Source organism: Pagrus pagrus (assembly GCF_965226575.1).
Source record: "Pagrus pagrus genome assembly, chromosome: 3".
NCBI classification, from domain to species: domain Eukaryota; kingdom Metazoa; phylum Chordata; class Actinopteri; order Spariformes; family Sparidae; genus Pagrus; species Pagrus pagrus.
In genome coordinates, this window is record NC_140187.1 from 18,867,533 (window position 1) to 18,893,460 (window position 25,928).

General features: G+C 42.9%; 1 protein-coding gene and 1 long non-coding RNA gene across 3 annotated transcripts; one reads left to right on the forward strand and one right to left on the reverse strand.

Moving 5' to 3' along the window:
• Positions 1-1,522: 1,522 nt before the first annotated feature.
• LOC311255232 lies at positions 1,523-25,739 on the reverse strand. 2 transcript variants are annotated; one of them, XR_014622345.1, is made up of 4 exons: positions 25,649-25,739; positions 24,572-24,757; positions 3,115-3,181; positions 1,523-1,963 (listed from the first exon to the last, which is right to left on the reverse strand). It is a non-coding gene; the product is annotated as an uncharacterized lncRNA (long non-coding RNA). The 2 variants fall into 2 exon arrangements; XR_014622344.1 differs by lacking the exon at positions 3,115-3,181.
• On the forward strand, positions 4,282-23,766 carry LOC311255227 (G-protein coupled receptor 22). Its single transcript, XM_084349524.1, has 2 exons — positions 4,282-4,675; positions 19,852-23,766. Exon 2 carries the CDS (start codon positions 19,977-19,979, stop codon positions 21,663-21,665), a length of 1,689 nt encoding a protein of 562 aa, XP_084205650.1. The 5' UTR covers positions 4,282-4,675; positions 19,852-19,976; the 3' UTR covers positions 21,666-23,766.
• Positions 25,740-25,928: the final 189 nt, after the last annotated feature.

The following is a 25,928-nucleotide window of genomic DNA, read 5'->3' on the forward strand; positions in this document are numbered from 1 at the left end:
GACAGCCTGTAAATGGTGTGATTCCACAAATTCAGTTCTCACACCTTGCAAGAAGAAGAAGTGGTTGTTATCCTTACTGGCAGCTCCCAAGTCTTTGGTAGTTCTTTGTGTTTTGGGTGGCAAACAGGATACGATTAACACTGAGGAAACAAGCCACTAAAGTAGACTTATCTAATTTTATTAGAATAACACCATCAAGAACACGGAGAGCTTGTCTCTCTCCACAAATGTTTCTTGGTTTCTGATGTGCATTGAAAAACACGTCAACTTAAAAAATAAAAAGAGCATCAGCAAGTCTTGTCCATGCTAGTGTTGCTGCCCTGTCAGGCCATCACTTAGCTCAAGACTTCACATCTAGGGGTAGGGTGTCCTGATTTTTGATGGGATAGAGGGGTATTGTGAAATGTTAGAGCTAAATAGTCCTCCAAACAGAGGTTTTTACACACAGTCCTGCATTTTGATGTATTTCAATGTGGCATTCCCCCTTTGATGGGATATGGTGCCCGCACATGCAGCTGGTACCGCTCCTCTAATATCAGTGCAGACTGGCAGGGTCGGAGCACAGGTTGCTAATGTTGTTAAAGCAACGCTAATGTTAACGGCCAGTAACGAAGCAGTGTTCTGTTTTATTTGATGACTTGGTTAATAACATGAAGTTGTGAATGAAATGCAAGCGTCCATGCTTTTTCTATCTCCATCAGATAAATGGCAAAAGGCATTATGATAGAGCGGGATTGAAACAGTAACACATGAGAAATCCCCAAAAGCTGAAGGCGCCATATTGCAAATATCCGGTCATAAACAGCATCGACGTCAAACTGATGACATATGGGGGTCTTGAAGGGTTCAGTCACTACCACTCTGTTCTGAGGGGCAAGAACTCCAAAACAAGGTGTAGGGGTAAAACTTAACATACATTTTACTAACTGGAATCTCATTGGTAGCTTCAGCACTCACAGCTGATTCATAAAGCTTTTCACACCTTGTCGTAGCAGGAAAAGCACAGGTGTAACCATATACATTAATGATACCTCGATTTCAGCCAGGTTTAGGTTGTGATGCAACAATTAGCAATGTTGTTACACCAGTGTGTGCACTCCAGTCTGCGATCCAGTGGGTAAAGATAACCAACTACAGTATATGTGCTGGATCTAGTGTGCGTTTCTGTGAGTTTGTGTGTTGTGACTTCGGTGTGACCAGGCCGTCTCTCTTTCTGTTGACTAGTCAGTGGGGCTGAAACCAGGCTGAGCCCCTGGCCTCGACACATGTCCAGGTTTGCCAGAGGTTCTGCCGAGGTCTTTGATGCTCTGCCAGAGAGACTGAGACACTGACGCCCTCAGTGCCAGGCATGCTGTCAGACAGGACACGGGGACGTACTTAATAACCTACAACACAGCTACAGTAGGTACACAAACCAGCGCATATTATCACTCCAATAAATGTTTCATTTCAATATGGATGTGGAAACGTTACCAGACGGTTTATATTTCCTACCTTGTAAAGGAAATAAAGCCACAGGGAGAAAAACTGATCTGATGCTTTATTTATAATCCCTGTTACAGGGAGGTCACAGTACTGTACAAAAACATCCTTCAGTGTTGTAGAGATTTTTACTTTACATGCAACAGACAGCTTGAGATGTTTCCAGCTACAATGAGGCGTGACAGACAACTTCTCACTTGCCCCGACACATCAGAGAAAAGGGTCACATCTTCATCACATCACTTCATAAAATGAAAAAGCAGGGGTTTCATCTGAGCCTTAACATTTTGTACTGACATTTAACAACCACACGGGAAGAAATCCTCCGCAGAGGAAGGAGGGATATGAGATTCTACGAAGACTCAGTCACATGTCGCATTTGACTGGAAAACCTTGTACGCTGCTGTTGCTGCCGCTCCTTAACCCCACAGCTGCATGCAGCGAGTCCATGCCCCTTGTCTTGGTGTTGCTGAAAGGCATTCTGGGAAGTAAAGGAAATCAGTGGAATAGATGAGGTGATGGAGTACACAAGTCAGATGCAGGAGAAGGCGTGTAGGCTACATCAAAGCAGTAAATGTGCAGCATTTATCATAAGAGAGACATTACAGTGACTAGACTTTTCCTTCATGTTGCACAGATTCTTGCTGTGATGGGTGTGGGACCCGCTGTTCTTCACTGTCAGGCCTCAGCACATAAACATTTACTGTACGAATATTTTGTATTTATATGTGCGTTTTCATGCACATGTCTGTTTTGGAGCATTTTGCGTGTTTTCATTTGCTTTCTACGATAATGTGTGTGTATGTTTAGATGCTTTTCAGTATTTTTCCTTGGCTGAGTGACGCAGGCATATGGTATGTGGGTGTTTGGCAGATGCTCCTAATCACTGGCTAGCTTTGCATTTGTATGTGACTGTTTTCACAAGAGATTCAGATCAGTAGCAAGGGCAAGTCTCTGTGTTTTTGTGTTTGTCGAAATAAAGATGCGGCCGTGGGCTCATGGGGGGGCCTCGGTGTCCTGTAAAATGTGTGGCGCAGTGACAGGGAGAAGGTGGGCTATGGAGCAATGATGGTGATGGAGGGGGTGGGGTGCGAAGCAGGTTGGTGGGAGGGTGACAAATGTGCAGAGAAACCGGCTGAGATCATGAGGTAATCTGTGAAGGATCACAAAAATGCTCAGTGTCTTTTCCTCCAAAGAGATAAGTACTTTGTTACCTTGAAATAGAGCAAGGCTATTGAAAGGCTAGCTGTTTCCATCTGTTTCCTGTCCTTATGCTAAGCTAAGCTAAACTAACTGGCTGCATGCTGCTGAAGCTGGACTGTACTTTTAGCGGACAGATATCAAAGTGTTGTTAGGGCACAGTTTCCAGCCGTGTTTGTGGTGACACCAAACTGATATTTTTGACAGGACCAGGTGTTTTTAAGTGTTAGTGGCGACCAAAACATTATGTTTTCTTTTAAGCCAAACCAAGTTAACCTGACGCGGGAAGGAGTCGCTAGAAACTGTTTGGAAAAGGGCAGGCACAGGAAGGTGATTGGATAACCAACTGTCTATCACAGGCTAATTTCAACCAATCGGATCTACAGTAGGATAGCTCTACCAGCGGTACCAGTTGCTAAATCAAAGTCTTACCATAGATGGCCGGGAGAAGAGGGATCTTTTCCATCGAGATAAGCCTACAGTGCCGTTCTTTGCTCTTCTTTTGATGGAGAAAAGAAAAAAATTTTAGAGGCATGACATGTTTCTTGTTCAAGGTTATATGAACAGCAATTATTCCACCATCTGTTTAGAAGCACAAGGGTCGAACATGGACATTTCAGATGCAGGTGTAACAGGTTCTCTGAACCATTTACCAATTCAAAGTACCTTTAATATTCAGATTTTCTAATACATCCATTTGGGAAAAGCAAATATATTAAGTGTTAACAGGGGATTTTAGCACACATTCCACCAGCTGACAACCGCTGCTCCAGCTCTCCTCGGAGACCACAGGTGTTCACACCTTCTATCCAAAGCTCCCTCTGCACAGTTTATCTCACACAGTCATTTACGCCTCTCGCTAAAACAACAGTCTGTGAATCAGCTGTGAGAATTGCAGTGACAGGGGCCTTATATTTATAGTGTGTCCAAGGTCACAAATTTAACAGTCGGTGACCTTGATCCCTGCACACAGCTCATGGTGACAGAGTGCTCATTGCACAGCAGGTGGAAGGATGCACCTCACGACGAGATGATAATCCCAGGTAAAATATGGCTTCAAGCCTCATGAATCTGCTCCTTAACCAACCAGCTCATCCTCCACCGGCGATGCAGTCGCCACATGGAAATTTAGAGTCTGACATGAGCGGGGCAGACGCTCACTGTACAGCCTCCAGTGTGCAGCAAAGCACAGACGGAAGCCTCCGAATGTTTCCTCCACAGCGTTTCCTCCACAGGGGGGACTTGATGTTATCAAGTCAAGCCTGAATCCAGTCATTCTCCTTTGAGGGAGATCAGGTGAAGTGTGTGTAATGTGTTTGGAGAGAGGGAGAAGGAGGGGGACGCAAGTAATTGGGAAATCTCGTTGAATTACTACAAAGGGGCGTTCACCCTTGAGGAATCTAAGGTCGTCCTTGTGAAAGGCTACCCATCACACACACACACACCACACACACACACCACACACACACCAGCCCCCCACTCCTCCTCCTGCATCCCTGTCTCCTCCCCCTTCCAACAAAAAACCTTCTCCCTCCTCCCTCCCTCCTCCCTCCCTCCTGCTTGCAGATCACCGTATTGGTCGCTGGGATGGAGCGACTGCGCTCCAGCGAGCGGTTAGCGCATTATCATGCGTTTGGCAGGTCCGTGTGTGGGCTGCTGCTGTACAAGTCCGCTGCGTAAAAGTGGACAGGTGTGGGCGCGCCGTGTTGAGTGGGGAATTAACAGAAAGACGCCAAAGCACTGTGATATGAGCTGATTTGGGAGCGGGCACCAGGCACTGCTGCGCTCTCTGTATCTGCAGCCGTGGAGGGCTTCCCCCCCTCCCGCTGTAATATTTATGACAAAACGGAGGCAAATTATTCTGGTCACGTTTTTGGCTGACAGCCGGCTGTCCTGGAGAGCGCTGGAGTGAATCGGGGTCCAGTGTTGGTGATAGCGCAGCGCACCGACACCTGCAGTAGGATGTAAAGGGGAATTCCCACTCACCAAACTGGTAAGTTTAACACTTCTGATCAGACTCGTTTTTCTGTGTTTACAAGAACATCAGCATATGGGGGGTTTAAACTGAGACTTGGAAGGGATCTCGGCTTTCAATTGGATACAGTCTTCTGCTAAATGAAACAAATGGTGGGCTGTGTAGTGAAGTGGAGGGACAGGACAGTCCAAACCTGTTTGGGCTGTCAGACTGTAGGCGACAATAACAAATCACCTCGTTGTCAGAGCAGCACTTGAGAGGGGCCTGAACACAGCCTCCGGACTTGTGATTTCAATCGCTTGTTTGCATTTAAAAAAAAAAAAAAAAAAAAAAAAAAATCTTTCAGCAGCTCCTGGAAAATACAATTTAAATGTGTGTACTAATCTGCTTTCATCCAACACGGCTTGAAGTAATTTTGCTCCTCTAAGTGTCCCATTTTTCCAGGGACCCACAGACTGTTGTTGATGTGCTTCAGTCACATGGATGCGCCACGCTTGACATGGAGGTGGCCCGTTTGATCACTGTGAAGAGCGCAGGCTGAGCTCAGCTAATGTTTTAACCGGATAAAATTATTCCACACTGCACATCATTAGATGTTCCTGAACTGTCAGGACCCCGTGAGAACATGATTTCAAAGGACTGTTTATTCGGGCTCCTCTGCATTTATTCAGCCTCATTAGAATTAAAATAGTGGGAATAGATGTTTTTTAGAGCTTCATGGGAGAATTTGCATTTTCTCCATCTGACTCCTGCTTTAATGCAAATCAGAGTTATGAAACATGTTTGCAAAGTGTTCGTAAAGCTATATTTCTTTTTTTTTTCTAACTAATGCTTTTAAAATCTACAAACAGGCTGCTGCGTCTCTTCCAGTCCTGTCTTGCCATGTGTGACAAAGACAGTTGCCATCACTGCTCTGTTGTTGACGAGATGTGAAATGGGAACATGTTTGGTTGGAAGGTGTGAGAGCGCTGCTCTTTGATGAGTTTCTCCCTGCTGTAAACAGCATAATCTCCAGTTATTGTTATTGCCTCATGGTAATTTCAGACTGTTTGCACTAGTTGAATGAAGGGTCGGTGCCTTTTGTGACAATTACAAATGAAATTCTTGGGATTGAGTGTTTTGCTTCCTGGCATGAGGTCTTCACCTGGTGACAGCCTCTGTTTCTATTGTTAAAGTTGTTAAAAATATTTAAACGTAGAAGACATGTTTTTAATATTACGTGTATATACAGTTTGTGTATATACAACTTTTGTCTGAGATAAAATGAAATTAGATGACAGTTTATGGTCTTTGGGCCAGTTCGGAGTGCAATTTCAGCGAGGCTTCTGCGTCCCACCAGGTGGAGCCTGTCACCACATGGACAGAAAGCTACGTTTCGTACAACACAACTAAAGGCCTAAAAATAGTTTCAATTCCTGACCTCTGTCTTGACTGCTGCGAACTGTAGCTGCGGCTAGCTCGTTAGCTCAGTTAGCCATGCAGGTAGTGGTTCAGACTGGGAGCTCGGGGACCAGGGGAGTGTTAGTGTTTACGGCGCAAACACAGGATTTTTTATTTTTAAATTCTTACATATTGCCTCTTTAAGCAAACAATGTTAAGCAAACAATCTTACCAATCTTATCTTAGTCGGCCTTTTTAACTGACACTGTGGCTAACTAACAGACTTTATAACAAACTATTTAAAACTACTGAAAACCACATCTTGACATTGAAGCAACATTATGTAGAAATTTACATTTTGCGTGATTTGGCGCCCCCCACAGTTTCTGAGTCATAAATACAGATCGCAAACTCAAAACTCAATACCTTATAACAATTTTATGTGTTGAAAACTTGTATGTTGAAGTTAACATGTATGTAACGCTGTGATCCTGTTACAAGACACTGAACCATCAACATGATTCTGAAGCTGTTATTTTAAGATAAAAGTTACATAACGTTCACCTCCTGATGAACTTTTTTGATGAGACTGAGTACAAACATGCAGGAGATTAACGGTGCGTTAAAGCCCACCTCCTGCGATGTTTCCCGGCTGTTTGTGTTTGTACACGTGTGTGTGTGTGTGTGTTTCCTCCTTTTCTCCATGTACAGTAGAATCCCTGCTGTGAATCCCAAAGGGCCAATTGTTTTTAACGTATTTACCATTTCCACTCACTCTCATGGCGGCAGCGTGTGTTTTTGTATCTCATATGGGTCATTGTGTGTTTGCGTCTGTGCGTGTATTTATAGAGGAGCTTTGATGCTGCTGGTGGGGAAATATTCCTCCACACGTGTCACTCTCCAGATAGATGCTGCAGCGTAGTTGAGGGAAGCTGTCATGTTTTCTTACAACGCAGTGAGAGAAGGAAATCTGTCGGCCACTGAGCTGATGAGTTGATTGAGAAGTCTTACTTACCTTTCATTTTTAACAGAGTTTTGTTCAGGGTACCGTAGGGCAACAACAGTGTGGGAAGATTTATGTAAGAGCTGCTCATGAAAGGTTTCAATAAAGCTTCTGCCTGTGTTTTGTTGTGAATATAATTGAATGGCTTTAAGACCTTTTCCTATAAAAACCAGTGTGGTAGGTTTACAGTATATAAAGGTTGGCACAGCTACAGATCATTGCTGATTTGCAAGCATTTTGAAAGACAGTTTTAACGGTTATGTTGGAAGACAAATGGCTCCAAATGTTCTTATTTGAGCCGTTATGTTGATCCATTTTTATTGTAGGCCTATCTTTAGCTTTCCTTGTAAACAAATGGCTAGACTTTTTGCAAGCATGGCAGGTGTTGAGTGAATATGTGCCACATGTCACAGCAGTAACCAGAAACAATCATATTTACTGCTGTAAAAGCCTCCAGCAACAAGCTTTAATAGCAGCTGTATTTAAGGAATTCATATTGTGACTTGTATTTTTCCTATTTAGAACAATGTTTTGACTAAATAAGAAGACAAGTGTTTATATTAGATAATCAATTATGGGTAGACATGTTAGAGCCGTTTACTGTATACAATAGAAAAATAGTCAAGTCATTTGCTTTACTGTATTTGATGTGCTAAGGGTAAGCGCTTCCATAGTTTGATTGCTGCATTTTTAATTAGAAACAATGAAGACCACAGTTAGCCCTGGCTTCTGATTGGTTAAACGATATAACTTGTAGTCCTGTGCTTGTTAGATAATGTAATTGAAGCTATGGAGCCTTGAGCCTTATAATATCTTAGGAAGAACACGGACTATCAAGGTTTTGTTGAAGCAAGAGTCAATATATGCTTGGACTCTACAGTTTAAGTGGGCATTTTTAAGGAAAAAATGGAGCCACACTGGCAGATCACATCCCGTTTTAATTGTCTTAGTTGACCTAAGCCATAGAAACAAGATGTCAGACCTTGTGTGTTGCTTCTGAGCACTAAAGTGCACACGTCTTTGCATAAAATCATTAAAGCTTCGAAATGAGAAGCAGCCTCTGAACTCATACGACGACAGAAAATGAGGTCGAAACATAACAACCACCAGTAACCGCCCTGCACGTGGATGTATTGATTACTGATGGCTGAGACCGAGCATCCTTCTTGTCAGCGCACTCACGCTCACCGTGCGAAATTAAAAGCACACTGTACTTAATCCCCTACAGATAGTACAGTAAATAACTGTCTGAGTGCAGGGAAACGTAAGAGGTGAAGCAGATCACAGCGTACAGGAGGAGGATTGCTGGAACAAGTAAGGCACACAAAGAGCGAAAAGAGAGACGAGATGGAACGATAAATCATTAGAGGAGCTGAGTGGAGTGAGCAGGGTGAAATAGACTATCAAGAGGAGGGGGACAGAGGCAACATGGAGGAGAAGTCCCGTATACAAAGATATTATAGACTCAGTGTGACCATCCACAGATATCAAACAGTACCTTCAGTGTGTTTTCATATAATTACATGAGTATTCTCATGCTGCTACATTAGTTGGATGCAGACAAATGTATCTCATTTACTTTGCCCCTCCTGGCTTTCGTAGGAAACCTCTTTGCGTAGGAATAGAAAATGAATCCCTAATTTTGGGTTGTGTGCATGTGTGACTTTATGTGCATGTGTTCCCTCCCTTAGGTTAGACCCCCATCTGTCGTTATGGTGTGATAGCACAGACGCCTGCAGTGATGCTCTCCCCTCTTGGCCAATGTTGCCCTGTCTGCAGGAGATAAATGGCATTAATTGGGCTCTAATTGCCTTCTGGAGTGAAATAACTCAATCATTTTAACCTGCCGCAGACAACTTCCGTCTTTCTTTTTTCTCACACCCCATCAGTCCCACTTACTCCTGTGCTCTTATTCCATTGCTTCAAATGCATTTTTTCTAGTTTGACTGACCTCTTCACTTCTTTTAAACCTGATCCTCCGTGGATGCTGAGCATGAGTCTGTTAGCCGTGGAACATGATATTTTGGTACACAGAGATTCCTCTCTCTGCAGGCACTGATCTGCTGAAGCAAGGTTTGATTAGATTTAAGCTGAAGGTGAACGCTACAAGAGTGCAAAATTTCTGCTTTGCCGTTCCACTGCAACGCCTCGTTAATGGCATCCTTTGGAGTTCTCACAAGAAAACTTCACAGGGCCTGTTTAAGAATGAAATGTTTTCACTTAAATATCTTTTTTTTATCCATAAATAAAAAGAAATCAAAGCTACTGTACACACATCTAATGCATAAACCCAATTAATTGTCGACACATTTGGTCAAACAGACTGTTAGAGCATCTTCAACTGAGAGCTTTGACAATAAATTCAGTCGTTATCTACTCATCCTGATGCCGATGGAAAAGTTTCATAGTCCATTAAACATTTCTGGAGCTTCACGGCAAAACAGTGTTGCAGCTTTCTCCTGAAGTAGATGGGGACTTGTTTTGAAACTAAACAAAATAACTGGCAGAAAAACTAAAACCAAAAAGTGGCTCCATAATCCAAGTCTCCAGAAGTTCAGAGATGCCAAATTGATTTGAAAATATGTTATTTAAACCCCTTTTTAAGCTGAAATCTTCAGTGTAGCTGCTAAGCCTGAACAGTTAGAGCACACCCTGTCTGAAGTGGGTGTTTGAGCTGGACTGTACATAGAGGGTGTAAATAATGTCATTTAATTAATCTGGGATCTTGAAATTTCCATACTCATGCCAAATTACGCTTCGCAAACTGTATTTATTTTATTTTTTCGGTTGTTTTTTATGTTTTAAAACCATCTACCCATCGACTTCAGTTCTTTAGGAGAATGCTGCAACACTGTTTTGCTGTGAAGCTCCAAAAATGTTTCACAGACTATGAAACTTTAGCCACCTCATGCCTGACAGGACTGAGTAGATAATGACTGAATGACTGGCCAAGATATCCTGACTTTTTGCCTCTACCAGTCAAGCGCCAAAAACACTTCCCTTAATGCAGCTCAATATCATTTTTGATTGACCCTCCCTGTCCCTGGTTCCCTCGGCAAAAGGCCTATGAGATTTTTCAATTGGATTTTGGATTATTACAGAAAGTAATTTGATACTTACACGGTTTTGTTCAGCAAGATAATCTTTTTGAAGTGGACATGCACACGGCAGTAGTAAAAAGCTAAAGTTCGGCTATAAACATCCTATGTCACGGTCACATGATTTCATCGTCACCACCACTAAGCTTCCTACACTTAAAACAAGAAGGCAGAGCAGAAAATGTTAAAACACAAAAAGTCAATATGAGTAATTACAATTAAAAGGACTAAAAATTATAAAATCACGACAGGACAGGAATGAAGAACAGATTAAAAGATCAAGAGCAGTAAAAATAATAAAGGATAATAAACTAAAAATTAACAAATAAAAGCAGTAAAGGACGGTAAGAAAAATACATTACTATTATTTCAGGCATTTAACCGAAAACCCATAGACTTTGAGACGAGGGAACTGGAAGAGCAAAAAAGCTAACTCATTTCCAGGTGTCATTCCTGCAGCGCTCTATTTGAGATAACCCTAATTACATCATCTGGAGCTTTTTCTCCAGAGCCACAGAAACACTATCAAAATGACTCCCAATCCAACACTCCTCACGGTGTGTAATCTCATCTTGATGTGTAAAATCAGTGGAGTGCACCTTTAATTATAAAAAGAAAAAGATGTAAAAAAAAAAAAAAAACAACAAAAGAAAGAAAGAAATGAAGTGAAGTGAAGAAAACCCACTATTTTGAGTCAACATCTCCTGTTTGTGTGAGATTGTCAGTGTTTGTGTTCAGCGCAGTAATGCAGGTCCGTGCATGTGAACGCGGGTCGGAGCTTTCTCCTGCTTAAAGTCAGTCAGGCCTGTTATCACACAAACAGCTGGTGGTTTTGGTGCTCTGTCTGACACGGGGGCAGCATTAACGCGAGCGCCGGCCTCGCACTGTGACTCGACTATTTATTCATGGCACTTCCAACACAACACTACCAAACACAGGTGGGTGCAGCATACAGGCCACTTCAGTCCCACCATTAAGTCCTGATGACGAGCGCTGTTTAAATGGAGGGATGGAGGGAGGCACCGCTAATCACGACCAATCACTTTAGAACACATGGGGAATGTAGGAGTAATTGCTGGTATAATAGAAATATAATTAAAGCTTTTATACCTCTCTGTTTTATTGTCTTACGACCATTATAACTAATCATTCCTATTCTCTTCGATGGGCCGGTAAACAGCCTTTTCCAGAGTGCTGATTCACGTAACAGGCTCCACTTTCTCTGACTCAGTTTTAATTCATTTCAGCAGCTTTCACACTTGATTTTGATTTCTTCTTGTTTTAAAGACCTATGATTGCACAGCGGCCTTGATTAGCGCTTATTGATGGGTAGGCACGTGTAATAGCAAAATGACAGGCTTGGGACGTCATAGCTGGATATAGGATACTGAGAAGTGGCTTTAATAAATGGTGGAGCTAAATGAAATCCAATCGGACATACTGCGAGGTGATAATGATGCCTCACGTGCTGTGGATCAGAGCTGTCTACCAAGGTCTTTTCTCAGTACGGAGCTGTTCCTATAGATTATAGGCTGTGAAAATTAACCTGCCTACTATAGCTTTCTTATTGATGTTCTGGTGGCAGCCTGTCACAACTGCGACTGGAAATATGAGTCTATATTTCACCTACATGGTCTCTGAGGTGGTGACAGCAATCTGTGAGCGGCTGTGTTGCATCATGACTTTAATATTCAAAAATCGGACGATCAGGGGGGGATTACACAAAGATATTGCACAGTGTAAAAGCAGAGTGCCGGTTGTAAGATGGATGGTGAAGTGGGAAGGCGAGGCAGCGCAACTGAGACTGTTCAAAAAAGAGATGGATAGAGGTGGTGAGCGGGGAACAAACATTCCCCTCCAGCGAGCACGCGACTCAGCATCCATCTGCACACCCCGAAGCCTCTCTCCCATCCATCACTCCCTCACCGCACCTACCTCCCGCTTTCATCTTACCTCCCGTTACCCCCGTCCCTTTCTCCCTAACTTGTCGCGGGCAGGAGTGCAGATGGGATTCAGCAGTTTCTTAAGCACACAAGATGTCATTCACCTCAGTTGGCAATCCATCTTCCGCTGTATCACACGGGGAAGGGAGCATGTGCAGAGACGTGGGCTGGCTGTGTGGGTGGACGGCAGTTAGCAATGCTCAGGACTACATGGTGTTCTTATGTGTCTTTGGCGAGCATGGAGGGAGTTATGATAACCCGTTTTATGGCCTCATGTCAGGGGCAGCAGTGTTGGATTGGTGTTGGAGCTACACGCAGTATTGAGATTGTCACATTCAAACTGCATTTCTCCTGAAGTTGTCCTGTCTTGATCAGAAACACACCAGATAGGCTGGGATGTTGTCGCTCCTACTGAGCGGGTTGTGTTGTTGGCCGGTCCAGGCTGGTTTGCTGGAAGCCTTCCAGGGATGCTGCTGCCCAGCTGGTGGCTGCTTGCTGTTAGCGCTGCTGGAGGAATCGAGTGGGAAAATTAAGCCTTTGATCGATTGTCTCACTGCGGACGTTAGGAATACCTAAGACAGCCATGAGTCAGCGCGCTGCATGCGCCCTCATCCTGTTTGCTTTCTCGCTTTTCCCCCTTTTTCTCCCTCACTCCCCTTCTCTCCTGTCTCTCTCATCTGTTTCCCTTTCTTCCCTAAATGTCAACTTTTGGTGTCAGTCCCATAGAATCAAAGAGCAAAGTCCTCTTTCTAGTCTCAACATTTTAAACTGACATTTTACAGTTTTACAAGGAAAAATCCATCAAAGGAGAAGCAGAATTTCTCCACAGATAGTATCCTGAACATACCATAATACAATGCAGCCACACTTCCATCTGTATTCAGGTACAATTCCCTCTTGTCTCTTTCTGTTAGCTGAACAACCAGATGAAGCTTACCACCACAGCATTTTCTTTTTTCTAATCTCATTTTTGGGAAACAAAATTTGATGCACGTCTACTTTGGTTATTGTTGTCCTTATGTAAACAGCAGCAACGCTCCCCGTCCCAGAGGAGGACTCAAGCGCAGAGAATGAGGAACGAGCTGGATCATTTCCAACTGCTGAATATAAACCACGGCAGCAGGTAGACTGATTAAAAACAAGAAGTCCTGCCAACAGAACGGACTAACTACACTGACTTAAAACAATCCTACTCAAACCGAAAGGGAGGTGTGCTCTACTAAACAAGACTTCTCAGATAAACATTGGATGGCTGAAACATGAGCTAATGGATGTTTGAGCTGCATATCTGTTGTCCTGAAGAGCTCCTGTCTCTGAATACCTGTATATTCCACTGTACAGTCACTATGGATGCTGTGTGTTGTGTTTGGTTTTACTTCTGTACACAACGGCGTGTTTTTAATGGTGTTGGGATTGCTGATGGTAGAAACTCCATGTGAGAATTTATTATTGTTTTTCAGTTGTTTGTCTTTGTTTGCTTTAGAAAGTGTAAGATTTTGTAAGATTTACTATAACTGGAGCCTCATTTATAAAATGGACTCACAATTCACAACTCGCAAAATGATTGTTTTTAATCAAAGTTGTCTGGTAGATTTGAAGAGAGTTGGATGTAACAGAGTCTGTTTGTGCAGAAAGCAATCGAGGTCACTCATCCCAAATCACATTTGTCACCTTGTCGTTATTATTTTGTGTTCTTTGTCAGATAATAAATTGGAACATAACAATCAACGGGTCTGCCATTGTCATGACTCGTGATGTTTGTTTCGCACGTGATGGGTTTATGCCTTCATTCACAGTGCTCATTGACCTCATTCCTAAAAAAAAATGATGTCGCTTTTTTACTGTGTGATATTCACTTTCTGTGTGTACTCATGACAAAAACAACAGTTTCAAAATGTCCGACATGCAATCAATCATTTAACATAAGCACACTGTCGAAAGTGTGCTTATGTTCGATGGAAGCACAAGTATAAATCTAAGACCATTTTTATACATTTTTATAAAGGCCCCCTAGCCTTTTCTGTCAATCATAGGGTCTGAAAACAAACACATTATAGTGACTCTAACACTTACTTCACTACACAAATGATTTATAAGAGAGAGATTCAGCCGGCCTCGTCTTCTGTGAAAGTGTTACACCCTAGGAAATATGCAAACTGAGCACATAAAGTTTTATAGAGGGCACAGGCGGTGCTTACATTTAAATAATTAGCAAACTCACGTGTACACACCACATCGTCACATCTAGACTGCTGTAGACTGAGGTGAGAATGGGAGAGTGCCCTCAGGCCTGGTGCAGGATCAGCACTTTCAGCACGCAGCAGCGTGATGGACAGCAGTCATGACACAAAGGGCCAGATTTAATAAACTGTTTCTGCCTCATTTCAGATGCACCTGGAAACATGCGCGCGAGTGAGTTGCTTATTAGACAGGTGCACTGACCTGGAAGTGCAGTTGTCATCTGAGGTGCATTGTAAGTGAAGTGTGCCTCATTGAGGAAGGGTGAGAGACAGTTTTTGTGTGGAACATCCTCTGGCTCTGAAAAACTGGGCTAATTTTGAGCAAATACAATACGAGAACAAACATATTTGAATAAAACAAAACAGCCTCTTTAAATGAAAAAGCGCTGTACTTATGATTAAAAACATACAATGTCTGACTAAACATGGGCATCCCAATCACCAGAATAATTGTTTGTGTCGCAACTTAACATTTCTTTATGTTTAATTTTACAATTTACGTTGTCACAATGCTGCGGTTATGGTCTGGTAAAGTTTAGGCACAAAGACCACTTGGTTGTGGTAAGGAGAAGGAGAAGACTGTGCTTTGGCTCACTTGGTTCTGTCGCCACAAACACGGCCGGAAATTGTACTGACATCTCTTTAAAAACGCCCAGTCTTTTTGGCTGCAAATAATCCGTAATCTCCTTAAAAATGTCCAGTGGTTTTGCGCTTACAAATGCCTCTATGACCTCTTTGTTCTACTCACAGGAAAGTAAACTTGCATGTAATCTGAATGGGATTTGACATGTTTATAAAGATGCTGACATGTGTACAGATTTAACTTCTCAGTGGCTTGCAGAAACCTGAAATGCCAACATTGATCCGCATAGGGGACAACGAGTTGTGGCTTTGTCATTAACTTAATTTCAACTTGGCATCCACCGAGCTGCTGCGGCACTATGCTGATTGCACTCTTTTAAAAAAAACAAAACAACTCTTGCAGTGTTCTGCTGCAGTTAGCCTGAAGATCAGGGAGACATCAGCTTTATCGGTGCCATCTGCATCCAAGTCAGTGCACCTTTTCATGATTTCTTCAGCAGACGACTGACACTGTTAATTTGAGCCTTCCACTGCACTCTACCTCTCTCAATGTATTAATGTTTCGTTATTTCACGAAGACATACCCAGCGAAAATGCAGAGAAAATGAAATGCCTTTAAAACAATGTCTGGGCCGAAAGCATGCCTGCTGTTTGTCTTTGTGCTGGGCAGAAGTAATTTAGCCTCTGGCTGGAAACGTGTCATCAGGAGAAGAGCTTAGAGAGTGTGTGTATGTGTGTTTGTGTGTGTGTGTGTGTGTGTGCATGCAAGATTGTTAGAAAAGACAGACTGACAACAGGATCTGCTTGAGCATTTACCCTCTGATATTGTGAAAAGGGGCTCGACAACCTGTCATCTTCTACCCAACACCTATAATAACCCTGACAGCAGGGTCCGGGAACGTGTGCCGTCTAGGACATGTCTTTTTGTTGTTGTTGTTTGTTGTTTGTTGTTGTTGTTGTTGTTGTTTTGGAGCAAAGCACAAAATCTGAAGTAATTAAGAATGAAATCATCTGCAAAGCCAAAGTAATCTATAGATGACAGTCATATTATTAAGCTTTTAACACACGATTGTAAATTATGCTGTTAATTGATGACTGAGGAGAGGGCACATTAAGACTGAAACAAAATCATCCTCTATGACGATCATTCAACAAAACTGAAGCATTGAGCTTTGAGATTTGTTTGTCTTCAGGCTTAACTACCAAAGCAGAGCTGTCAGAAGGAGACTCTTTAGATTTGAATGCCTGTTTGGGTCATTTCTGAATATAACGTGTTGTGTAGCACATGCCTTAAGCTCCCTCTGCCCCTTTTCCCTTCTGTCTGACCTGTCAGTCACACACTGGATGTAATTTGTGAAAGGGAAGTTTCACCCTGTTTCCAGCTCTATTGGCACAAGTAACTCAACGCGAGCATCAACGTGCACACAAATACACACACAGAAACACTGCCACAATAACATAATGCACTTATAAGAACTGAAACATTATTCCTGCAGACTACAATGCAGTTTTCACCTACCAGGACCACACACTGTGTAAGACTGATCTGCAACCTTGAATGAGCCTGAAAATTTACATATCCCTCCGAGACACACCATCACTGGTGATCATTAGAAAAAACATCCAAATTTCACCACCCTGTCCACACATTTTAATTTTCTCCTTCCCTCTGTCCCTGAAAATACTGGAATATTATGACTTCTCCTGGCCGTAGGTCAGAGTCACAGCTGTTCATATAAAGCACTTCTGACATTTTGCCTTGCCCCCAAACCACATGCTAATACAGACTTTATCTACTTTTTTGTCCATGGCCCTTTGTTTCTCTTACCAATTCATAACCTGGCCTGAGGAGTAATGGAATACATATTACAGGATTATTTAGTTAGGATAGAAATAAAGGTAACTGTATTCCATTTAAATCACAGTAAAAAGAGATGTAATCAGATTACAGATACATGTAGTAAAAAACAAGGGGATTACTACCAGGATTACAACAGAAGTAAAAGATATACTAGTCTTTGAACATTCACAGGTGTACTCATGACAACGATTTACAAGTCTCGAGTGAAATTCAATACGTAAGTGTGCATTCTTACAGGACACACAGTTGTGTAATAATATTATATAGTAGTCGTTATTTGCACATTTGGTTTTGAGATAATCTTAAAGTAACCTAAAGTAATGAAGTTATATTACTTTAATATTACAATACTTGAACTAAGTTTCTACAGGTAATTAGTAGGGGAAGATCAATGCTGGATAATCTGAATCTGCACAGTAACTAGTTAGTGGAGTGGAAGTGTAAGGTGGCAGAAATCAGACTTGATTAAGAGGTTAATGTTTACTGCAGATGTATATATCAGTTCCAATTATTGGTTAAAGTCCTCCTTGATTACTAACGAACAGTATCGGTATCAGTCCTGAAAAAAACATACCCGTAGACCCCTAGTAATTAGTAACTGTATCAGAATACTTTTTTAAAGTAACCCTCCCAACCCTGTTCATCACGCAGCACTAAGTATCCATTATCATGATTGTGGCACACTGTTTCTCCTAGTCGTAGAAAAGCAGAAAAATCATCTGCTCATATCACCAGTACACAATCATCCACTTGTGATTATTTTCAGGATTGTTAAGACAGATGATGGCCTGATGTTTGATGAGACTGATTAGATTAGTGACTGCAGAATACCACAGATAATTTAACTCTTGACAGAAAGAACAAATGAACATGTCTCTGTTTGATTTTCACATGACCAAGTGTTATATCATTCCATATTTTGTATCATTGTTTAAAGTTTTTACTACTATAGTTACACACAGCTCAGTTCTTATCCTGACACTAATTTACTGCCGGGCTTCAAACAACCCTCACATGAGATGGGAGACACTGCTTGGTCAATGCAGTATTGACATGTACGCTGCCTCTGTGATTGGTCTAAGTGATTGACTGTTAAATATAAAAAGCTCCTTTGTTTGCTCCATTATTCTCTGTTACACCATGTTGTCAACCAGACAGAACAAAGTCTGTAAACACAATTGATTTCGATGACAATATAAGGTCCCAGCCCACTGAATATTCATGCTACGTGTTATGGTGGGTCTGGATTAATACTTTTTTACTCTCAGGACTGTGAAATCAGGTAAAAACAGGTTTGTTGGAATTTTGTAACCCAGAGGCCAGATTTGCATATTTTGGGGGATAGTGGAAATAATACAAATACTGGAGTTAAATTCAACATTTGAAACATCCAACCTTTTTGGGATCATGCACTTCATGATACTGTGACCTGTGCTAAAATAAATGAACAAAAAACAATTCTTTAACTGCAGTTGGTGATTAAAGGAAGGAATAAAAAGAACTGGCTCACAACTATTTTATGCAGCGCTCGAAATGAAACCACAGGTACCCGAGAGAGGATGAGATAGGGAGTGTGTTTCTGTGCTCCCCTGCCTCAGGCTTGTTAAATTGGCAGATCGATGATGCTTTAAATCAATGTTCCAGCAACACCGCAAACCCCATGGAACCCATTAGTGGATTAAGATAGACCACTGTTCCACACTGAGTCCTGTTCTGCCTGCAGGTCCTTTCCACATGACAAATTGGAGGAAAAACTGTGAAATAAAACAAAGAGAAAAGGGCAAACGAGAGGGGTGTGAACAAAATCTGTAACAGTGGAAAGGTTGACAGCAAAGGCTGTGGTCAGCGCTGCCGGTGAGGACACACTTGTAGCTCTTCATTCTGAGGGGATAGATTTTTCTTACCGTATATCAACAAGAGGTCTTATATCTAATCAAACGACACTTTATATAATTCCTTCCCAAGCGCAGGAGAACATCCCGCCAACCATGAATAACATGCTCCACATGCAAAATACTCTGTCTCTGCCTGTAAACTGAAAAGGGAACAGAGTAGGAAGGGATGTGAGCGATATGGGGGAGCAGATGAGAAAGAGGGGCTGCAGGGAGAGGATGCCAGGGGAGCTGGTCTTTCTCTGATAGCATTGTTTATGTGCCACTGTCTGCGGATCATTGATCCATTCGTCTTCATTACGTCTCCCTGTGAGAACTATTAACTGCTGCCACCCTCAGTTGGGTGCCTGCTATGTTGACATTCACTGCACGGTGTCTCTACCAGCCCACCAATGTCCCTGCCACCTCTCCTCTTGGAGGTATAAGCTGACAGGTTTATACCGCTCGTGGAAAAAAAAGGCAAGAGGATTTAACAGGAGGACTTTTAAATTGCCATTTGCAGGATTTATACCGGCATTTATTGTCTTCACAAGGTGGGTTGTCCATCATGCAGGGACAGGTACAGGTATAGAAATTATATAGTTTGCTACTGCCATCTCAACTGTGCAGCTATGGTTGGTTTCTGTATGTTTCCACATGCTTTATCCTTCAAGCTTAGTTTCTGACCCATATAATGTATGTTGTGTAATAATGAATCAAACATCCACCCACTCATGCTCATGAGAAGCATTGTTGCATCTCTTTAACAGAATTCAGCGTAGCACATGAACTATAAGCACAGACTGGAAATAAATCCCAGTTGGTTTGTTAAAATGTGTAGACTGTTCGAGGATCCTCCGACTCCCTGCTTAATACACTTATACCTGCAAATGTCCCCTGAGAGACGTCCTGCTCGAATTCCTGCCTGAACTGTTACCATTGTCTATGCGAGGCATGTTGTTGTGTGACTGCCTGAGCCCAGTGAGACATCATGGGCCATCAGAAGCAGCTTGAACTGCACCACATGACCCCAATCGACTGTCAAGATAACTTTCACCTCGCTGTGTCAACTTGTAGCTGTCCTACACTCGTGAAATGTGACAAGATTGACTTGTACGTGTTGTACAGTGTTATTTTTGAGAAAATATGAGACAAACTGACTGATAACTGCTTGATCTTTCTCTGTCCTCTGTCTCCCGTTCTCTTCCTCTCCTAGAATCAACCACAGATCTGGCCCTCATCCTCATCACTGCCTCGTCTGAGCCAGAGGAAAAAGAAAGTCAGAGCATGGTCTGGTGTGGCGGCCACTGTTGCTATGTGTGAAGGAGTGCCGTGGTGTCAATGGAGACCGAAGGCTATCGTGACCTCCTGGAGACCAGTGATGGTCAGGGGGTAGGCCTGCTGGATGGAGGGGGCGAGGTGGGGGTGGAGGAGGGCTGGAGCACATCCTACCCTCTTGGTTTCCAGGTGTCTTTGACCACAGTGCTGATACTGGAGCTGGTTTTGGGCTTCAGCAGCAACCTGACCGTACTTGTGCTCTACTGTGCTCAGTCCAACCTGGTGGATTCAGTCAGCAACCTGGTCACAGTCAATCTCCACGTGCTGGACATACTGGTATGTCTGCTCTGTCTGCCACTCACTGTGGCTGTGATCCTGGTGCCAGCCAATGGAAGCGGAGTCAGCAGCCTGGCCACGCTGTGCTGCTTTCATGAGGCCTGTGTCACATTCACCAGTGTGGCCACAGCAGTCAATGTGCTGGTGATCAGTTTGGACCGATACGACATCTCAGTGCGTCCAGCCAGTCGTCTGCTGACCCCGAGGCGTGCAGCGCTGCTCCTGGCAGCAGTGTGGGCTGTGTCTCTTGCTGTCTTCTTCCTGCCCTTCCTTGAGGGGGACTTCTTCTCTTCGAGTACTGAGGACAGTGAAGATGAGGAGCTGGAAGGGCAGAACCTTGACTCTGAGGTCACCACTGGATTGACCACCATATTTACCTCCCTCTCTCCAACCTCTTTACCCACAACTCATCCTTCCCCCCCTTCACACCACCTGTCTCCAGCATGGCAGAACAGGACACTGCTGTGCGTAGGAGGGCAGGGGTACTACACAGGCCTGGCTATGTATTACCACTTGTTACTCCAAGTGCCATGCTTCTTCATCGCTGTGGTCGTCATGTTGTTCACTTACTCCAAGATCCTGCAGGCCCTCAACATTCGCATTGGCTCCCACATGATGAGGAGTACGCGTGCAAAGGACTCCACCTGCAGGATACGCTGCAGGAGGCGGAAGAGGAAGGACCTGAGCCTGCCCACAGAGGTAGTGTCCTCCAACCAGAACCAGAACCTCAACCATCCTCCTCTTATCCCCTCCCCCACCCCTACGCCAACATCGCCCCCACCACTCTCCTCCATGCCCCAGGGGATGTCTGACAGTGGAGCAACAGTCACCACTGTCAGTACCGCTGCCACCACACCCATTGCCACCACACCAGCCACCCCTGCATCTCCAACCCCAGCTTCAACCTCAGCCCAGACCCACGCCACCTCACCGCTGCCTGCGTCCTCCATGGGTGTACAGGCATCGGTTTCTGCCATCATCGCCTTGAGGCGGGCAGTGCGCAGGCACAGGGACCGTCGTGAACGCCAACGGCGCGTCCTAAAAATGTCCCTCATCATCATATCCACATTCCTGGGCTGCTGGGCCCCTCTGTCTGCAGTCAATGTTCTGATCCTGTGCATGGGTCCCAGTGACGGCCTGGTGCGGCTGCGCCTTTGCTTCTTGGCGATGGCTTATGGAACCACTATTTTTCATCCTCTGCTCTACGCTTTCACCAGGCAGAAGCTGCGTCGTGCCCTCAAAACACGTGTCAAGAAAAGAGTAGTGTCCCTTCTGCAGGTGGACCCAGCTCCTAGCGGGGGGACAGTTATTCATAACTCCTGGGTGGAGGGGGGAGGCCAGAGGAAGACTCGCAAGCCACGGGTGGAGGCCAGTGATGGCACTGATCGATGCCTCACGGAGGCAGTGAGGGAATGAGGCTGGTCTTCAGACTGCTTTTGCATCTGTGAGTGTGTGTGTGCAAATTTGAAGTATTGTATGTACCTTACTAATTTGCCAGAGATGGATCGTGTGTATATTCGTGCATGGGTGAGAGAAAAATGAGAACCAGTTAGTTTACAAAGGTCAGGACACATCCCATGACCTCTGGTTCCATGCAGATGGGAGACAGGTGAGTCCTGAGGTCTAATTAGAGCCGGCTTTCTGCTGTCCCTTCACAGGCCCTCATTAGTCCACTTCCTGACTGACAGGGTGGTCACTGTGTCTCCATGGCAACACTGGCCAAGCATTTAGACAACACTATAGCCATGGCTGCTGAAAACACTAGTGTGCACCCAACGTGTTGGGTAAGGGTTAGATAACAGCAAATGTATATGTTATTGCTCCTGCGTGCACTTTCAACTTGCATGTGCATGTACATATGCACAGTTAGACAGACAGACACATGCACACATGCATACACACACACACACACACACACACACACACACACACACACATGTACACGCATACTGATCTATATTTAGTCATTATCTGTGAAAGCACACCAATATCTACCTGCACAGATATTCTCAGTGAGAAAATAATTATTGGAAGTCTCTGTTTCTTTTTGTTTCCCTTATTTTTCATGCCTTAATTGAGTTATTAAGATATTCTCATGGTGCTGAATGTCCTGCTGTATGTTTACAACAATGTATCAGAGTGACAGTGTTTGCACATACTGTATAGCTTATAGCAAGGTAATGGCGGGTAAATGCGAGCATTCAGATTCAAAGTTTACAGGCTCATTTGAAACTACCAGGAAACTGCAAAAAAATCTGATTCTGATTTCATTTCAAGGAAGCACCATATTTTAGAAAAAAAATGTGTGCAAGTTAAAGCTTAAAGGCATGACTTTATTTTTTTATTTTCATTTTTTAATAAGCTGTTCACGGTCACAATGACGTGGGCGAGGATGTGTGATTGTGTTCGTATGTTTGCATGTGTGCATGTATGCGTAAATGAATAAATGAGCGTGCGTGTCCATGATTATGTGCAATAAATCATGAGCAAAGCAATGACCCCTAGGATGTGAACAAAGAGAATGTGAACACAGAATTGTTGGTTTTCTATTTATGGTTTGGATTACAGGGGAAGAGAGAAGAAAGGGACTTCATATGAACAGCATTAGGCCACTGGGCATAATATAAAGGCAAATTACCTGGAGCGATTGTAAAATACACAGACCACTGTAATGCTACTGAAATTGTATCACTTCAATTTTAAAGTGGAAATCAAAGGGCAACATTTTGTGAAAACTGTCTTTGTAGTCTCTGCAGGTAAACTAGCATCTTAAACCAGAGAAATCCTAACGTGTGACATGGGACATCTGTCTCCTCATTTTAGCTGTTTGTTGCTCTGGAGGGCAGAGTCACTGCTTTTGGACAGCAATTTGAGTGGCTGCGGAGGCAGACAGGCCTCTGCCAGCTTCTGGACTGAGTCCTGGACTTGCTACACTATATCTGTGTCTCTCTTTCTCCTCAGGGCTTCATGTCTCATTTACAAATGTGCTGGATATAAAACAACCAACCAGCCCTCAGTCAACTGTTGTATTCTGGGTGTTGCAGTAGGTAAAGATTTATGTCAGTAGGTAGATAGAGTACACTTTAAACTTTATATGGGCTCAAGTCTTGGAGAACTTCTTGGGCTTTGGGCTAACTCCTTCATCCTCACCCCTTTTACACTAATTGTGAGCCAGACAGAAGACAATAATTCTTGTGTATTCATGTACATTTTTCAGGGATGTAAATATTGAAGTGTTTGTTTTGGGTTTTAGTCAAAAAGTGAAGAAAAAAAAAAAAAAAAAAAAAGGTTTACTTTTGGTCACAATCATCTGCCGGACAGAAAATCAGCCATTGTGAGCGAGTTGGAAAGTTGCTGTAAAGAGAAATAAGTGTATTTGTGTTAATACTGTATGTGTGTACACTGTACTGTACATTTATGACCATGTGTATAGAGAAATATTAGTATTGTATAAGATTTATATTATGTGTTATTATTATAGAACAGAAGAGAATCTGTATTAAAAAAGTGATCTATCTAAGAATTGATCTATCTCAGTGTCGGTTCATAGACCTTTCATGTTCAGTGTACTGGTTGTTGATTTTCAAATATTGATTTTTATGTATTGGGGAATTATACAGGAAAATCTATTTCATACGTGTCTGTGCACATGCATTTTATCTGCTGTAATATTGGAAAGAGGAGAAATGTGGAGATGTGTGTCTTCACTGACTTTACAGACAGCAAAACTCAAATGAAAGAAACATAAAGAAATGATTTTTCAATTTAACAACCTGAAAGATTTTTACAACATGTAATAATTAATTACTTAAAACTTGCTGCAGTGGTTTCGCTGAGACTATTTAAGAATTCACAGGAATCTAATCTGTAAATGAAAGAGTGACATGTGACTCTTATATCGTGAGTAAGAGCTCTTTTCCATCACAGATGCAGCTGTATTTTTAAAGGGAGCTGCTTGGATTCATCAAGCTCAGCTAAACTGGGGAATTCCTCTTTCCCTCTTCCTCTGGACCGTACTGTCCGAATCTGTCTCTCCTATTTCCAGCTGTCCCTCTCTTTCTACATCTCCTGTTTCCGCTCCCCATTTCTCTGATCCCTAAATTTAGAAACTCCGTCCCAGATACTTGCAGTATTTAGTGCTGACTGTAGTGAACCCTCACAGTGCCTCACTGTGATGTGACAACTGTGCTAATCACCAGTACTAATGAAGATGAAACTTGCTAGTCAGGTAAGCATCTGTCGAGAAAGCTCAGTCTCTTGATGTAACCATAACAAATCTGTCTGCGCATGTGGTGTGTGTGTGAAAGTGTTTGCTGCCTTACTGATTTGTGCATTGAATCAACATCGTAGATTCCTCCATCCTGCTTGATAATCTCATCAGTCCCCTCCCCTTTCACACCCTCATTTCCTCCATCGGTTCTCCTTCTTTTATTCCGCCGGTCTGCATCTCTCTCATCTCTTATCCACACTCAGGCCCTCCAGAACAAAGCGAGGAACAGCTGCAGTGTCTGTGAAAGAAGGAAAGTCACCTTGGGGAATGACAGAGGAACAAAAACGTGAGAGAGAGATGAAGAGAGACAGAGAGGGAGAGAGAATGAAAGGCAATATGGAGGGAAGATTAGGGGGGAAGAGAGAGGAGAAGGGAGGGATAGAAGCTGGCATCGGGACATCATATGACTAATAAAGGGACAGCACTGCATCACTGCAGAGCTCCTTCGGAAAAAAAGGGGAAAAAAACACTAAGTGCAGAATGATGAGATTAGTAAGCTTTACTGTTTTCTACCACTGATGGTAGAGTCTTACAATATTGCTCCTGGGCAGAAAGCACACAAGTCATAAGTCAGAATAGCCAGCAAATATTTATAGCCCCTCGTTTCCTCTTTTGTGATTTATGGCAAAGTATTCAACCAGCAGTGACTTTGACAAATGTTTTGGCCACCATCTGAGCCCAGTATTTGATGGAAATAAACAACAATAGACTGGCGCTGCTTTGACATGACTTACTGCTGGTCCCAGCTCTACACAGGCCCAGGATTTGACCAATATTTTACAGATTTTATTGTTATCTGATGCTCAGGAGCTGATGTGTTAAAAAAAAACAATCCATGTATAGTGAAATGTGGAATTATCTAAAATACACCTCACCTAACATTATACATGATGCATTCATTTAAAATGAATGATGGGACAAAAGGTTTAAAGTGTATTTACATTTTCAACCAAATGGAAATCAATAAAACAACGCAAATGTCATAAATTCAACCTATATTAACAACATTTGTATAAATGCAGTTATCTTGAGATAGAGGCATCTCATCTCTGTGGAAGTGGAAACAGGAAATAAAAGAGAAAGAAAATGACTGATAAAAGCTTAGTACGAATTTCAGTTGCAAACAAACCTTATACGATTTCATCATGTTTTTTCCTCCATTGTTACTTTCAGAGGACAGTCCACAGTTAACAGCCTGGTATGTCAGCCAGGAATCAAAACGTATGAAGTCAACCAGCGTTTTATGGCCACCAATGGCGCCATCTTGTGTCCAAACTGTAGCTACACCAACTGTAGCTAAACAGTAAGAGTTGTATTTCTCCACTTTTACCCTCCACTGGCGACGCTGGCTGCTTTATCGCATTACCGATATCGTTATTTTTCTTCAAAAGTCACGCCAAGAAACTTTT